The sequence below is a fragment of the Esox lucius genome, chromosome 13 (assembly GCF_011004845.1).
Source record: "Esox lucius isolate fEsoLuc1 chromosome 13, fEsoLuc1.pri, whole genome shotgun sequence".
NCBI classification, from domain to species: domain Eukaryota; kingdom Metazoa; phylum Chordata; class Actinopteri; order Esociformes; family Esocidae; genus Esox; species Esox lucius.
In genome coordinates this window covers 29,354,068-29,372,794 of record NC_047581.1, presented here as the reverse complement: position 1 = coordinate 29,372,794, position 18,727 = coordinate 29,354,068, and the positions used below count along the sequence as shown (strand labels likewise).

The window sequence follows — 18,727 nt, the reverse complement described above, 5'->3', positions numbered from 1 at the left end:
CCGAATCTTCTAAACTCTTCCTGGCTGTATTGTTCGGTGCATTTGACAAATAGACCATGAAACTTGAAAAATATATAACACCAGGTAGGCCTATAGCCTATAATTTTTCTGAGAAAGATGCGTCGAGTGGATAACTAAATCACATTTTATATGGTTAGGCTTACATTATCGTAGATACACTGTTTTTACCAATAAAACTAGCGCTTCATCGGTCACTAATCCGGTTACGCGCGCCCACTTTTGTGCGCATGATGATCACACCCAACAACTGAGGAGCGCTATTGTTATTTTGGTTCAAATAACTATGTTTTTAAACCATTATATAAAAAATGTAACATGCAAAGTGTCAGAATTATTTAGGCAAATATTATTTTTCAATTGAAGTAATCCAAAAGTAATCACTGTTTTTCAAAAGTATCTGTAATCCAATTACAATGTTTTAGTTAGTAATTTTACGGATTAAAGTTACTGTTTTTCTGTAATCCGTTACTCCCCAACTCTGGATGTAAAGGAGAAGAGGTCATGGAGGTCAAGCATGTGGACAGGAACAACATGAAATGGAGTAGAGAGAACCTCAAAAATGACTGCACATTCATCTATCCGCACATTTCAGAACCTCGGTTAGAGAGGAGACCGTTAGTCGGAGAGGAGTCGGAAGAGTAGGAAGAAGATGATGATTACGAGGAGGCCACTCTCCTCTCCTGCTCTCCTCTACTCCTCCAGGCAGCTGCACCTTGCTCCATGGGGGAGAGAGGGGTAGATAAGGGGCCAGAGAAGGAGGGAGGAGAGGAGGAGTTGGGAGAGGGAGCATTCATGCAGGTTCCATTAAGGAATATAAACGTTGTAATTGCTGAAGGGTTATTAGCTTGGTGGTATTAGCATACGCCGACAAAAAATGTTTTCTGACATGCAATGTCGGCCCAAAAGATGTTTTTTCTGTACCGGTACAGAGGATCAAAGCCGGAGGGGCCCCCTTTTGAAGGCCATGAAGCGAATGTGCAAAAACTCAAGGGATGCGGGGGGTGAAGGGGTATCCCATCCCACACACATGAAAGGCGAAGTGCCCCATTACCCTACTCAGCACACCCAACATCAGTTAACACAGAATCTATTTCTGAATCTGAGGTGGTCCAGATTTTTCTTTTTTTATAAGAACTCATCTTCAAGCTTTGTTTTCGAGCAATTGTGGGAAACATTCTGAGCATCATCACAATTCTGTTACATGTTAAAGAAGCACCTACTTAACAAGCCAACAGGACTGAACCTAAAACACAGAACAATGCATCTGTTTTTCTACACTGTGTGACATTACATTGACATTACTTTGAATGCCCTGGAAAAACCCTATTTTAATGCAGATGGTTTCTCACAGGACGGATATGTCAAAGCTTTGATACTGGTGGATAGGATTCCTCACTTCAGCATTAATGCAAACAGCTCTGGGGTTCACCAAAAGCACCCCTGGTAACCTAAACGTGTGCTTGGATTCGGGGCAAGAGAGAAAGACAGATAAAGACTGTCAGACAGACAGCAAGGATAAGAGAGAAAGAAGCGGTGAATGAGAGGGAGTGAGAGAAAGCTGGAGTGGATAAGAGACACAGTGAGAGAAAGCTGGAGTGGATAAGAGACACAGTGAGAGAAAGCTGGAGTGGATAAGAGACACAGTGAGAGAAATCTTGTGTAGATAAGAGACACAGTGAGAGAAAGCTGGAGTGGATAAGAGACACAGTGAGAGAAAGCTGGAGTGGATAAGAGACACAGTGAGAGAAAGCTGGAGTGGATAAGAGACACAGTGAGAGAAAGCTGGAGTGGATAAGAGACACAGTGAGAGAAAGCTGGAGTGGATAAGAGACACAGTGAGAGAAAGCTGGAGTGGATAAGAGACACAGTGAGAGAAATCTTGTGTAGATAAGAGACACAGTGAGAGAAAGCTGGAGTGGATAAGAGACACAGTGAGAGAAATCTTGTGTAGATAAGAGACACAGTGAGAGAAAGCTGGAGTGGATAAGAGACACAGTGAGAGAAAGCTGGAGTGGATAAGAGACACAGTGAGAGAAAGTTGGAGTGGATAAGAGACACAGTGAGAGAAAGCTGGAGTGGATAAGAGACACAGTGAGAGAAAGCTTGTGTAGATAAGAGACACAGTGAGAGAAAGCTGGAGTGGATAAGAGACACAGTGAGAGAAAGCTGGAGTGGATAAGAGACACAGTGAGAGAAAGCTGGAGTGGATAAGAGACACAGTGAGAGAAAGCTGGAGTGGATAAGAGACACAGTGAGAGAAAGCTGGAGTGGATAAGAGACACAGTGAGAGAAATCTTGTGTAGATAAGAGACACAGTGAGAGAAAGCTGGAGTGGATAAGAGACACAGTGAGAGAAATCTTGTGTAGATAAGAGACACAGTGAGAGAAAGCTGGAGTGGATAAGAGACACAGTGAGAGAAAGCTGGAGTGGATAAGAGACACAGTGAGAGAAAGCTGGAGTGGATAAGAGACACAGTGAGAGAAAGCTGGAGTGGATAAGAGACACTGAGAGAAAGCTGGAGTGGATAAGAGACACAGTGAGAGAAAGAGAAGATAACAGGGGGAAGGAAAAGGACCTTATCCTTACAAAACTTCTGAAAACATCAGAAATTTTACTTAGACTTGCTTTTGTTTTGACTTTAACTTAGCTTTGTTAATTTCTTCTAACTTTGGCAAAGTCACTGACATGGCAGACAGACTGACAGACAGGGCAGTCAGACAAAAGACACAGGAAGCAGGTCAAGCAAGTAAGCAGACAGACAGACAGACACAGACAGACAGACAGGCAGGCAGGCAGGCAGGCAGATAGAAACAGTCAGGAAGAGGAAACTGAGAAGGTTTCGAGGGAGAGAAAAACAGAGAGAATTCTCGCACTGGTGAAGATGCATGGCTTTCCAGTGGTGACAGGATATCTAAAGGGAGCCCCGATTTGCCCTCATTACGTGAGTAACATCCGTTTAAACCTGTTGACATACCAGGCATCTACACCACCTGCCATCAACTGTGAAAGAACAACGAGAGGTGTGTGTGTGTGTGTGTGTGTGTATGGAAACCCATGACATCTCCTGACAGGAAGCAGTCTCAGTTAGATTGGGTGTCCTTCAAGATGACCCTTTAACAGCGTTATGAGTTTGGATTACTTCTGCTTTTTGTATCAACACTTTTCTCTATAGACCCTGGTCAAAAGTAGTGCAATCTAGCCTCTACAGGAAATAGGGTGCCGTTTTGGACTGGGACAACTGTACATGGCAGGGATCAGTGACAGACGGAGGTTTTAATCTCACACCGACAGTCCAAGCAGATCACCTTCACAATGGATTCATCTTTCAGAGCAAACAGAAACAGATGAACAGTCGCTAGCCTGATACTTCCCTGAAGGACAGCTGCCAGGGGCAACTTTTGGCCTGGGCTCAAAGAATGTACTACAGGGACGAGAAGGACAAGGGTTTAATAATAATGGTGGATCAATAAGTCACGGTGCTGTATAGAATGTTCAATAATACTGTAATATTGATTGATGAATAAGTTATAGTGTTGAATACCATGTTCAGTAATACTGACTGATCAATAAGTTATGGTGCTGTATAAAACATTCAATAATACTGATTGATCAGTATGTCATGATGCTGTATCATGCTAGGTAACAATATTTTACATAGCATTATATTTAAGTTTAGTCTGCTTCGTGTTTAAATTTTTGCCACAAAGAAAATACTGTAACATTGGCAGGTATCGTCACAGGCCTAAAAAAAACTGAACTTTCCTCCTACTACAGTCTGTTCCAAACAGTTACTTGGGTTCGCTTGAACCGAAATATTTTTGACGCATGCTTAAAACCTTCTGATCAACAGCGACCTCGTTTATTATAAGTCCACCGACACCAGCCCCCCCCACTTCCAACAGGAATTTTCCGTCAGTGGTGAATGAGCCCATTAACCATTCGGTATAGAGCTATACCGTGTGAAAGAGTGCGTCAACCCCCCCACGACCCCACACCTCAAGCTCCGACAGGTGGGCGACCTGCTCTTTTCTTAGGCTGCCGTTGTGTTACAGGGTCAGCACAAGACCTGCCTCCTGGACGGCTCCTTCCTGCTTCCTCTCACTGCTCAGCTCCTATCAGGACAACGCCTCTTGCTAAATGAGAGCATTTACAACTCTGTAGAGTAACACTAACACGTCGCACTCGCTGCTTTCTGTTTTGCCCCCCGTATTCGTTCAGTGTAGGCCTATGGATCATGTGTGTCGGCTCTGTATGGTGAAATATGCACATTTACATCTCTGAACTACCACGTGCATTAGCTAGCACACTTATGTTTAGCTAGCTTGTAATGTTAACTGCAGTGTGATGGCAACAACGATAACAAAACCAGTTACTATAGCAAGCTACTAACCCAGACTTGTTAGCTAACTGTACACCTTCTGAAATAAACAGCTTGCTCTTAGGTTTGCTTTTCAGTCTTCTTGGGTATGCCTCTACCAGCTTTGCACACCTGAATTCAAACAGTTTTTCCTATACTTCCTTGTAGATCCTGTAAATTCTGTCCGATTGGTTAGGTAGCATTGGTGAATTGCAATCTTCAGGTCTCTCCACTGTTGTCTTGGCTGTTTGCTTTGGGTTGGTCGTGCTGAAAGATGAATCATCACTCGTGGTCTGAAGTCCTGTACTCAAAGCATTGTGTTTTGTTCATACTTCCCTCAACCAGTGGCTCCCACCACCATGATTCATGACAGGGATGATAGTAGCCCTCCCTTACGATGAAGCATGAGAAGTACATTGATTTTGCCTGACATAGTGCTCGGCATTCAGGCCTAACCCTTATGTGTTTCTGTCTAAAAATGGGTTTTCACATTGTCATTGTTATTGTGTGTAGATTGATGATAAAATAAAAAAAAATGCTATGAATTATAAAGGAATTCTATAATACAACAGAATGTGGAGAAAGTGAAGGGTTTTAATACTTTCCAAAGGCACTAAATGACTGTGTGAGTTTCTGGCTTAGCTAACATTATCATGCGAGCTAGGTTCCCTTAACACTGTCAATAGTTCGTTTTGGGGGACATGGTGATAAGATTGGGGTAAACATCTGTCTGTATAAAAGGGAAAATATTAATATTGCATAATTACTTTTCAGAAAAAACAACACAAATCATATGTGAAAGGGATTTTACTCCCAGCCTAGATCCCAATCCTCTCTTTAGCCAGATAATATTTGGGTGCGCCTCTTTTTTTTTCTCCTTATATAACTTCCAAGAATCCATATCAGAGATCCTGCTAGCTACGCCAATCACCCAAAGACCTGATTCAAAGTTCATTATACCACAACACAATAGTTCTGGTTTGAACCTCACCAGGACACAGCCTCAGACACCACAGGGGCCCTCTCCTCGAATGTTTCATTAAAACCTGATTATCCTCCTGTTCCTGCCAGTGTGGTGCGACAACCAGACACGTTTTGTGCAAGTCGAGTTGAAAGTTTCATCTGAAGAACAGGGTCCAGAGAGCATTGCAATACTTTTTTTTAAGGACTTATATTGTTCAGAGAGACCAAGAGACTAGTACGGCAACAGAAAGCAGGCACACAAGCCAGGCAAAAACGTGTTTCTCTTCATGGAAATGTTATCTGGAGCAAACAGATTCAATACATTTTTCCAGGTTAGTCAGAATTGATATCTCAGGACAGTCCTGCCTGACATAGGAGAACACAGTTTCAAAACACGTTAAAACATCAATGATCAAATCACTACAGTTTAAAATCCTCCAGTGGTGGATGTCTTGCTTGTGTTACATAGTGGCTTCAGAAAGTGTTCAGACTTTCTGTTATAGACTTAACTTAATATTAATTGCATATATTTTTGCCATCAACATACACACAATGGCCCACAATGACATAAAAGCGAAAACACACTTTTAGAAATATCTGCTAGATTATTGAAAATAAAAGAAATGACACATCATATATAATGTGACACTCCCAATAGCTCAGATGCATTTTGTGTCCTCTGATCTTCCTCGAGACATCTACCGAATTTGACTGGAATACACCTGCGGTAAACTCAAATGTTGGGACATGATGTAGAAAGGTCAAATGTTGGGACATGATGTAGAAAGGTCAGAGGTCAGAGCAAAAACCTATGAATTTCAAGGAACTATTCGTAGGCCAGCTCCTGTCTAGGTTTCTTCTTGGGTTCCAACCCTACTACTATGTTTTTCCTAGCCACTGTGCATCAATTTGTGTTGTTGCTTGCTCTTTGGGGTTTCAAGCTGGGTACCGTTATAAGCATTGTGTGACAACTGTTGATGAAAAAGGGCTTAATGTAAAATTTAAAAAATGTAATCTTAAAATGGTTCCAAATAGTAACAAATATACTATAATAATAATAATAATAACTAAATATATTGACCATCATGTCCACCATCATGACCACCAAGAACATCATGTCCACCAATATCATCACCATATCCACCACCATGACCACCATCATGACCATCATGATCAACACCATGACCACCATCATGACCATCATGATCAACACCATTACCACCATCATGACACCCATCATGACCACCATCATTACCATCATGATCACCACCATTACCACCACCTCGACAACCATCATGATCACCACCATGACAACCATCATTTACATCATGATCACCACCATTATCATCATTACTACCATCATTCCCACCATCATAACCACCACCATGACCATAATAATCACCATCATGACCACCACCATGACCATAGTTACCACCATAATTACCACCATCATGACCACCACCATGACCATAATTACCACCATAATTACCACCATCATGACCATCACCATGACCATAGTTACCACCATAATTACCACCATCATGACCACCACCATGACCATAATTACCACTATCATTACCACCATCAAGGCCACCACCATGACCATCATGACCACCATGTCCCATGCATCATAAGGAGGGGGCTGTGATTAACCATCTGCTTTCAGAGAGCGCAAACGGTCGCCTTGTTCGGGATTGCCTGAGAAATCACAGGTCGTTCCGTAGCCGTAACCCCCAACCCCGCCGCCATAGAACAAAACTGACAAGAGACGTTGGGGCGTTTCGGCACGTTTGTAGGAAGTTATCCAGACACATTATTTTAACCTTTCCAGGCGCTGGGAGGCTGTGTCTCCGTGTCTCATTCCCATGGGTGGCTGTGTAAAAGGGTCAGGGACTTCAATAGGGCTTCATTAAGCTCCGTTAGTGTCAATAGTTAATTATGCAAATTACCTCCAGAGCCCCTTCATGTGGTTTGAGAGTGGCTTCCGGACCGCCCCCCTTTCATCACACTTCACTGATGTCTGCCACACAAAAACAACACACACAAACACACACACAAACACACACACACACACACCAGGGATATTCCACTCTTCATCACCGTGCCGTGCTTCAGAGGTGAGTGTGTGTGTGTTCCCACTTGCGTGTGTCTTTCAAGGGTGGCTCCTACAGTATAAATGGGGGGCATTGTGGCCCCTGCTACTCCACAGCTTTCTCTAACCATCAAAGTCCCTCCGGAAGGCTCTTGCTGTGCTGCAGCTGAATACCCACCTCATCTATACCCACCGACCAGACAGACGAGGAATGAAGGGGCCACCACTCGGCCCCCAGTGGCCCCCACAAAAAAAAAAAAACCTGCATCAACACAGTCAATTAGGCAGAAATGCATGACAGCTTGATGTGTTCATTGTTTCAGTGATGGTAATGACAGCTTGATGTGTTCATTGTTTCAGTGAAGGTAATGACAGGCCCTTTACAACCCTGCCACACATTTAAAGAGTGGTGGCCCCTGAAGGGCCCGATTGAAAGGGCAGAGAGGGAAAACTTACATTGGTAATTAAAAATAAATCAATCTTGTACAAGCATTTTTATGAGAACTGTCATTCAAAGTACCAAAACAACGATGACAAAATGCTTAAATACATTTTCAGAATGTCTGGCCATTATTTTGCCTTTGTACAGTATCTGGATTTTATATCTTAGACTCACTATTGTAAGACTATATACATCAGAAAATTCAACTGTTAATCAACTTATTGTTCTCTTCAGAAGAGATGAAGCTACAAATGTATTTGAACGAGTCATTCATTAAATAGTAAGTTGACATTTTAGAACAACTCTTATAGTAAACATTCATCCCCAGTGGATCATGTCTAACTAATCAGATTCATCACCACTACCACCACTACTACTACCACCACAACTACTACCACAAGTACTACTACCACCACCACCACTATTACTACTACTATCACTCCTACTATTACAACTGCTACAGTTCCACAACTACTACTATCACTGCTACACCATTACTATTACAACTACCACCACCACTACTACTACTACAGTACTCCAACTACTACTATCACTAGTAGTAGTACCACCACTTCTACTACCACTACTACACCATTACTACTACTACCACCTCCACTACTACTACCACCACTACTACTCCTACTACTACTACAGTACTACAACTACTACTATCACTACTACTATTACTACTACTACTACTAAAACACCATTACTACAACTACCACTACTACTACTACCACTAATACTACAGTACTACAACTACTAATATCACTACTACTACTACTACTAAAACACCATTACTACTACTACCACCACCACTCCTACTACCAGTACTACACCACCACTACCACTACTACTACCACCACTAAAACTACTACTATCACTACTACTACTGCTACTACTACCACTACACCACCACAGCTACTACTACTACCACCACTAGTACTACTACTACTACCACCAATACTAATACTACAGTAACCCCCTCCCACTATCACTGTTTTACATTAATGTGGGAGAGATTGTTTTTGTCCTCCTCCCTCTAAACCTTCATCTATCACAGAGGGAGTGACCGTGAGGTGGTCCCAAGCAGCCAGTCAACAGAGAATGACTCAGAAAGAGAGAGGGACAGAGAGACTAAGACAGAGAGACTTGGAGAGAGAGACAGAGAGACTAAGACAGAGAGACTCAGAGAGAGAGAGAGAAAGAGTGATAGAGAGACTAAGACAGAGAGACCCAGAGAGAGAGAGAGAAAGAGGGACAGAGAGACTAAGACAGGGAGACTCAGAGGGAGAGAGATAATGTAATCCATTATTTACACGCCACATTTGTTGTTGGAACTTTTTTTGTTTGTTATTTTATTTTTCTTTACTTTTTTGTTGATGCTAGAGCCTGACATGCCAGAAACAACAATGTCTAAAATGCTTGTGTAATGGTAAATAAGAACCAGATTTCTGCCTCTCGAATGCCAAGCCCACCCAACTGAAGGACGGAGAGCTGTATAGAAGGAGGTGCATCTTGCTAACACACCGGTCTCTCTCTCTGTCTGTCTCTCTCTGTCTCTCTATCACTCGCTCTGTCTTAGTCTCTCTGTCCCTCCCTCACTCTCTGTCTTTAAGTTTATCTTCTCTGTCGTTTAATCTCTTTCAGTCTCATCTTTTAATCTGTCTTTTAGTCTCTGTTTCTCTCAATAAATTCAAAGATACTTTACTGTCATGGGAATAGTGTTAATATTGCCAAGACCAGTAAAACATTTTTTTAATTGAATAGCAACAACAATAAACAAGCAAAAAGAAAATGCAACAAAAACGAGAAAGGGAGAAAAGTTAACAGAGACCTGACACACAATAATAAAAAAAATAACAAAGTATAATGTATTATATTGATAGTTATAAAAACTAGCTATTTGAAAGTCAGCTTGAGCCTCTCAGGTGGCATTGAGATCTCAGCATCAAGCTGACTACAACCTTCTAGGTTTGAGTCTTGACCGTGCTGTTTAACAATGGGTGTCTGGGACGCATGTCTATTGGCAAGCATAGCAGAGGGAAGGAGAGGCATAACAGGAGGGAAGGAGAGGCATAACAGGAGGGAAGGAGAGGCAAAACCGAGGGAAGGAGAGGCATAACAGGAGGCAAGGAGAGGCATAACCGAGGGAAGGAGAGGCATAACCGAGGGAAGGAGAGGCATAACCGAGGGAAGGAGAGGCCAGCAATTCTCTCCATGTTCAGATATTCTGTGGACACTCTTTTTATAGCAAGATAACACTCCAATTGGTGTTGATTCTTTCCAATGAATCACATAGTGTACTTCTTTTTGTTCATGATTTGGTTGGGTCTAATTGTGTTGGTGTCCTGGGGCTCTGTGGTTCTGTTTGTTTTTGTGAACAGATCCCTAAAACCAGCTGGCTTAGGAAACTCTGGTCTCGTTGTATCTCTCTGTATGGGACCTCTTTGTTATGGGGGGTTTGAGAATCACTTGTCCTGTTCCAACTCTCTGTACAGGACCGTTTTTTTTATGGAGGGTTTGAGAATCACTTTTCTTTAAGTGGTTATGGAATTTAAAGACTCTTTTCTGAATGCCGAACAAAATGTATAGCACCAGATTCTGCTTTGCATTAACTATTTGGGGCTTTGCACTGTGCATCGAGGAAGCAGCTGTAGGCCCTCCTTGGTAACAGATCATAAAATAGTAAACATTTTAGTTTAATAGGACGCGGTCTGAGTTTACAAGGATGAGGTCTGAGTTTACTAGGATGAGGTCTGGGTTTATTAGGATGAGGACTGAGTTTACTAGGATGAGGTCTGGGTTTACTAGGATGAGGACTGAGTTTACTAGGATGAGGTCTGGTGCTGCGGATAATTCTAGTGTCCTCGCTAATTCATTAATATCAATGTTGAAGAGGCTGGAGCTCAAGCTACATCCTTGTCTCTCCCCAGGTCTTGATTCATTGTTTTAATTGTAAATTATTAATGAATACAAGTTGTTTGTATATTAAGATTGTATAATGTTTTTTTTCACCCATCAACAGTTTCCAGCAGTATACAGCATACTTTCATGCCCAAAATAGTTTTTTTATACATCACCAAAACATGATCAGACTGTTTTTGGTTTGGGGTTTTTCCAGTGTGACAGGGGCGTAAGGCATTCTGGGAAGAAGCCAAATTGACATTTGGTCAGGATATCGTTTTCAGAAAGGAAGAGTTGGAGTCTGCTGTCCATGATACAGCAGGATACTTTAGAGATTACCGTTCCCTTTTCAATTATTGGGGTACAATTTGTCTCCTCTTCGGTGGATTGAACTGGTTGGGTCCAGATATTTGGGGAAGATGCCAAGTTGAGGATAATAATACTGAGAGTTTGAGCTCAGGCAACTTAAATTTGTTTGTCTATTTCAGAAATGCATTTAGGACACTGCCCATAGAACAGGTCTCTTTGGCTTAGAAATATTGTATTTTGTCCTGTAGTTCATTCAATTTAATTGGCGAATTCAAGCTAAATCTGAGTTTTGTAAATTGTGAAGTATGTTTTGTTTTGCTCTGTATTCATTATATTACAAATGAGGTAGGATATGTGATTTTTCTGTTGTCCATTTGGATAGTTAGACCTTCATGTTGTTGTTATTTTAAAGTTTTCTCAGAAGTGATTTGATTGTATAGTTAATTAAATCACATTGAGCAGTTTTCAGGCATGCTGTCCTTTCCTTTTTTCTTTACTGTATTTCTGCACCATTTTAGTGTTTCTTGATAATCACTTTGTCTCTCTCTCTCTCTCTCTCTCTGTCTCTCACTCTCTCTCTCTCTCTCTCTCATGCTCTCTGTTTCTCACTCACGTTCTTAATATTGGGGGCTAATATTGGCTTTCAAGTAACTAATGACTGAACACTGGATCAGTACTTGGTGATTGCAGGGTTGACAATGTCAGCTGGCCGGCTGGAACAAACAGATACTGTCACAAGGCTTATGGCGCTCAGCAGGACAGACTGGACGACATCCACAACGCAGCACTGTTTGGATGTCTGGGACAACACTGCCCCCTACTGTCCAACTACCCCAACTGCACCCACATGGTCCCAAGGTCCGGCAACACTGATGAAGCTGACCGGCTGTCAACAGCAACCGATCTGTTGTTATCAGCCAGTCATTTGTGTCTAAATCTCACAGGACCAGGAAGACTTCATAAAGCAGGCAATACTGAGCAGCTCAAATGATTTGGAATGGCTTGCAATGATTTTGTCAATCAGTAGTGTCGGGATATTTACACTATAGTCCTTTAATAAATGTTGTTGTTATCCAGAGTGACTCCAGAGAAAAAGTTTCCTTGCTTAAGGGCACTTCCAGATTTGTTTCAGCTTTGTGGCTCAATGATTGAATCTTCCCGCCAAATTTCAGTTTCCGCCTCAACGCTTTATTCACTGGGTTATCTGCCACCTGTTCTGGGTTAAATAGCTGCCACAAAACCATTCTGCGTTTCTGGTACACATTAAGTGGTATAATTCATATTAGCAATCATATTAGTCTGATTCACATTACCCTGAAAGAACCCTATGAATGAGCTGTCATGGAAACTTTACAGAAAAGTCTGTATTTCATTTCCAAACTGTTACCTCAGGGCTTTCAAAGAGTATTGAGCTGAGCCAGAGAACACACAGACAGAGAGTGGAGACCGACAGATGCATGGTCGGTGTGTTTGGTAAAGGGTTGTGTAATCCTGTTTGGATTCACTGCGTTTGCTCTTATCCTCTCATTAAACTAGACATCTGGAAGAAGTTCACATTTCCATTGTAACTGTTTTTAAGACAAGAAACAAACAGAACATCTACTGTCCATGATCCTTGTTGCCTCTCTTCAATTATTTTTGACCTTTTACATTCCTACCCTCCACCCATAAAATACCTCATCACCAACCTCCACCCACTAAAGATCTCACGCCCACCCTCAACCAATCAATCATCCCCATGCTCCAACCACAAAGGACATTTTCCCACCATCCACACGCAAACAGCCTCCTCCCCAGCCTCAATTTACCAAATCAATCATCCCCACACTACACCCACAAAGGACCTCATTCCTACCCTCCATCCAAACAGAACCTCATCCCCCACTCCACCCAAACAGTATCTCATCCCCACGCTCAACCTAAAAAGGATCTCATCCCCAACTTCAATCAATCAATCACATCAATCAGTCATACACACACTCCTCCCAGCTGGAGATGAGCTGTTCTGACCTGGTGTAATACATCCAGGACTACAGATGGAGATGTGCTGTTTTGATCTGGTACGATACATCCAGGACCACAGGTGGAGATGTGCTGTTTTGATCTGGTAAAAGACATCCTTTTTCAGTGCTCTGAAACATGTTTTTGATTTGCATGGTTTCTGGCATCTACAGGACACCGACTCATCTTGCATCCAGTACTCCAACCCAGCAGTAGGAGGCAGTGCACACCTTTTCTAGTTCACTGTATTCCCCACACATTAACAGACGCGTTTAAAAGGGGTGGAACGCCAGTGCAAATCATTAAAGTCAGTTATATCTTGCAATAGCAGGTCAGTTATGTCCTACATTAAGCAGGTCAGTTATATCCTATATTAAGCAGGTCAGTTACCTTCTACATTAAGCAGGTCAGTTATATCCTACATTCAGCAGGCAGTAACCATCAACATCTGTTACTTTCAACATGTTCCCATTTCCTCGGGTGTCCACTCCAGTGCAACAATGCATGCTGGGTATCCACATTATAATGTGTGAGCTAACGCACTGCTCAATGTGAGGATGCACTCTTCCCTTGTCATGCTGGACACAACAAAGCTATTGTAAATGACAAAGGCTTTCTGTGGATTCACTCTGCTGCAAAAAGCTCTCAAATGGGCTTCAGATATAACTTAGAAACAGGACAGACCCCAGAGAACTGAATGTGTTCATAAAATATTATGGATTTCTAAATTCTCATGCACTGGAACCCACAAATACCTGACCTTGCTAAGCTTTGCCTCACAACCGATAAATCACAAAACAATAAATGATGGTACAGTAGTCAGTCCATCGACAAAGTGGTGACATCCTCCCTCTAAATGTATGGGCTGTGAAGTGTTCCCTGTCCCGTTAAGTTCAGTTCTTAGAGCGTACTGCAATGCCAGGGTTGTGAGCTTCCGCACAACAATCTATGAAAATGTATTTATGCACTACTTTGTCACTCCGGAAAAGAGCTTACGCTAAACAATGACACAGCATGTGGAAAAACAACAGTCTTGAAATAAGAGAACTGATCTATGATTAGTTTGGCCAGCATGTGGAAAAACAAAGTCTAACAGTCTTGAAATAAGAGAACTGATCTATGATTAGTTTGGCCATATAGAACTAATTTAAAAGACTTCATTTAAGTGAGCTGATATCAGACACTATGAATATAGGCCCAATAAATACATACATGAAACTAGTGTGGTTGGGGTGAGCCATGCTGCATTCCAATTAGCCTAAAACAACTGAATATAAGCCAGGTTCCGGCTGTGATCAGTGGGCATGTAGCTTTACATTTACATTTGACATTTTAGTCAATTAGGAGATGCTCTTATCCGGAGTGACTTACAATAAGTGCATTCCTCTTAAGTTTGCTTTGGAAAACCAACATTTGACTATTTCATGAAGCTGTGGGCCTCAGGGGATCAAATAATACAATCTGAGTAATGCTATGGAGGTGAGACTGAAAAGGTCACAGGCATAAATTAGCCTAATACCTGTCATTTCCGGTCAGAGATCAGTTTGCCCACTCACAGACAGTTGTCATCATGTGAGATCACTGTGGTCAGGATCAGGTGAAGTAGACGATCAGAGAGCAATCCTCAGAGGATCAGGTAAGGCAGAACATCACAGAAAGATCCCCAGAGGATCAGGTAAGGCAGAACATCACAGAAAGATCCCCAGAGGATCAGGTAAGGGAGAACATCACATAGAGATTCTCAGAGGATCAGGTAAGGGAGACCATCACAGAGAGATCCTCAGAGGATCAGGTAAGGGAGACCATCACAGAGAGATCCTCAGAGGATCAGGAGGCAGATAGACTGATACAATAGAGTTGCTGAATAACTGAACAAAAGGCAGAATTGATAGCATCATTGGTATTCTAGTGGAGAAGGTGCTCTCTCACCATTCACCCCACAAACACACAGACAATACAGGGAGAGAAAGGGAGTGAAAAAAGGAGAAGGATTCAAGAGAAACAGACGAGGGAGCAAGAAGAGGAAGAAAAAGAACGGGATACTGAGGTGGAATGAGAGAGAAAAGAGAGAGAGAGGGAGGGAGAGGGACAGGGGGTTTCTGACAGGATATTAGGCTAGAGGAGGAAGAGGACGTGGGGGGGGGGGTATTCTGACAGGATTTTAGGCTACAGGAGGAAGAGGACGGAAGACAGACAGAGAGAGAGAGAGAGAGAGAGAGAGAGAGAGAGAGAGAGTGTGTGACCGAGGGAAAGTATTCTGACAGGATATTAGTCTAGGAAAAGGAGAGAAGAGGCCCATGTCAGGCCCATGATGGGAGAAGACATTTGTGTGTTTGTGTATGAGTTTATTTAATTGTGTGTGTGTTTGGCGAGAAGGGACAAATTCGACAGGAAGGATGTAAGAGAGGAAAGAACAGTGACTGATGGAGTACACTAGAACCCTTCAGTAACAGGCACATAGACACAGGATATAATACATATTTCTTCTCTTTCTTTTCTTGTTTGTTTGATTTAGGGCATATTCTATTTTACCAAAAATGTCTAGAGGACACACAAATTATTCCTGTTACCTTGTTACCTAGGGGACATATCATGTTTGTTACCCAGGGAACACATCACTCCTGTTACCTTGTTACCTAGGGGACATATCATGTTTGTACCCAGGGAACACATTACTCCTGTTACCTTGTTACCTAGGGGACATATCACAATTTTTTCCCAGGGGACACATCCCTCCTGTTACCTAGGGGACCCATCACTTGTGTTACCTAGGGGACATATCACATTTGTTGCCTAGGGGACATCACTTCTGTTACATAGGGGATATATCACTTCAGTTACCTAGGGAACAGTTTAGTTTAGGGGACAGCGGTTAGTTTTTCAGTTGAAAAACCCCCTGGTTTTTAGATATACCCTTTGATTTCAAGGTGTTTAATATACTGTAAACAACCGTCTCATGTTTAGTTGTTCAGTTGCATTACAGAGTATACAGACAGATCGACAGTCCAATCTGTACATGGATCTATGGCAAAAACAAGAATAATTACAGCTACAAACTAATAGATGTCTCAGATTAACTCAGTAGAGTCTTTGGACCTAAAACCGGTCAGATTTTTCTTGCTTACAGGGTGTGAGGTGTTATAGAACAGAGCTGTTGGTAGGTGAGTGTATGTTTCAAAAACACAATCACTCAAAACAAAGATGTGGCCTGGACAAAACAGAGTAGATGTGGCCCCAGTTGGACCCAGGCTAGCCTCCATATCCTGGACAGAGTAGAATGGCCTCTGACCTCTTAAGCCTCCTCAAAACCAAAACAACTAGAGAAATCCAGCCTGACACTGTTGCTTGTCACTACGTGCATTATAAAATGTATAGTACAGCAACCATTCTAAAATAGGTCTTAGCCTCTCTCATGATAAAAGACACTGTTCAGGGTGTATTCAGAACCACACCAGGGGGAAGGAGAGAGGGACGGACAGAAATGGAGTAAATGAGAGACAGAGATGTGCAGGCAGAGATAGGGAGATAAATGAGAGACAGAGATGTGCAGGCAGAGATAGGGAGATAAATGAGAGACAGAGATGTGCAGGCAGAGATAGGGAGATAAATGGAGAAGGTACAGGTGGTGAAGAAGAGGGAAGATATATAGAGAGAGACTAGATAAATATGAAGACTATATTCTGTATAAGGTGCCTCAGCTGAATCAGACCAGGCATGACTGCCTTGTTCCCGGGCTTTATATCAGCACATCTTCACCACAACAAGTATCACAGGGAGAGAGAGAGTATAGCCTCATCACATACACACACACAAAAAAAAAAGCTTGGAAACTGATAACTATTAACAGGCACCATACCAACCTGTCACTACCTCTAACACTGTTATGAGTGTATATACTAGAGCCATGTGTGGGAAGTTTGAGAACGCATTTTCCAGTTTGGGTGACTGTCACTGAGACAATCCACCACCGTCGCAGAATTTCTGCACTATTCCCATTGACAGAGGAGAGAGCAAGGGACCGGAGAGAGACAGAGAGCTGGTCATACATGTCAGCACCACCTCCCTCCCACCGTGGTTAACAAACGTCTCCCCCCGTCATTCACCACACCAACCGGTCCAGCGACCACAACAGACAACCGCGGGGCGTTTCCATGCCTTACCGTGTAGATGCCGATCCGGCACAAAGCCAACGAGAGCTGCATGTGCTCAGACATGATCGTCCCCAGCAACAGCGTTCCCCCCGACAACACAACAAGCCAAGCTTGTAGCGAGGAAACTGAATGAGGCCAGGCAGGAGGGAGGGAGAGGGGGGGGGGGGAGGGAAAAAGGGAGGGACGAGCGCTCGGGAGCAGCGGTGCGAGAAAATCGCACTTCAGTTTCAGAGTGCAAGCAGACACTTAGTGGTCAGTCAGGAGAACCGGCCGACTGCTAACAGAAACGGTGTCCTCCTTTAAAAACCAACTGAAAGCAGGAGGAGAAGAGGTGGGGAAATGGAGGAGAAATAGGAGGAGGAGCTGGAGGAGGGAGTTCTCATTTTCATTCATAAAAAGCTGTAGTGAGAGAGGATGACTATAATCTGTTACACAGAAAACACGAGGGGGAGGAGCATCTCTGTGTGGAGATTAAGGCGTGGACCAAATTTAGACTACAAATAGGATTAGAGACAGTTCCACACAGCTACACACTGTAAACACACCAGTGAACACAGGAGATGGATTGACACCACTGTCTTTCTGTCGGTCCATCTGTCTGCTTGGTATTGGCAAGTTGCTATGTTTTTCAAGGAGAGCTGCAATGCTCTGAAAGAAATGGTAGACTTTTTGTCGAGAGACATCTGATTTGCACATTAAAAAAATTACTGTTTTTTCATGAATAGGAAGTTACATCAGGGTGCAGCGTGCTAAGGCTCAAACCCTGGCTGCTTCACACGGCCATGAACGGGAATGCTACAATGGTCATGTAAGACACCACAACCCATCGCATGCTCAACCAGGAAGTGTTTAGCTGGCACACATGTTCCCCTGCTTCACAACCATGACTGAGACTGCAGGAGACCATCTTTACCACAAGGAGTCACTGTAGCGTGACATGACAAGGCAGCCCTGACCGACTTTCCACCCTCTGCGGGTCCTCAGGGGATCATTGGTATGCCAAGACGAGGATTCAAACCCCTTGGCACAGTGACTCAGTTGTAATTCACGGAACAGCTCAGGGACCCCCAGTTATTTTTTAAGAACCTCAGATCTTTTAATGTCTGATATCTGGGAGGCCAGTTCATACAGTTCACCACCAGAATGTCTCATACAATGGGGAGAGAGTGGTGTGGTTATGTCTCGCCCTCTGCAACAGTCTGGGTTCACTGAGGGCCGGATGTTATTGTTGAACACCAGCCAGAAAATCATACTTTGAATTCCACACCAAGTACACTGTATACCCAGATTAATAAGCCCCAGCTCAGATGAGGGGACCCTCAAAGAAAATAACTTGGAAATAATTCACTCATTCACCCATCTAACTGGTTAGCTAGCCAGCTAATGCTGACTAAGAGAGAATGTGATGAGGTCGGGGCAGCAAGCTTAGATATATGTACTTTGGATATTTTACTTTAAATGTGGTGGATGGCAAGATACACAC

The 18,727-nt window shown here is 42.9% G+C and overlaps 1 protein-coding gene across 2 annotated transcripts in view; it reads right to left on the bottom strand.

The window, feature by feature from the left end:
• The window catches only part of arl15a (ADP-ribosylation factor-like 15a), a 90,916-nt gene extending 73,392 nt beyond the window's left edge, over nucleotides 1-17,524 (bottom strand). Inside the window, exon 1 of one of the 2 annotated variants that reach the window (XM_010876971.5) lies at nucleotides 17,254-17,524. In XM_010876971.5, the coding sequence (XP_010875273.2) occupies nucleotides 17,254-17,307 (54 nt within the window). In that variant the 5' untranslated portion in view covers nucleotides 17,308-17,524. The remainder of the gene's footprint in view (nucleotides 1-17,253) is intronic. The other variant, XM_010876972.5, reaches the window with a different exon arrangement.
• Nucleotides 17,525-18,727: the final 1,203 nt, after the last annotated feature.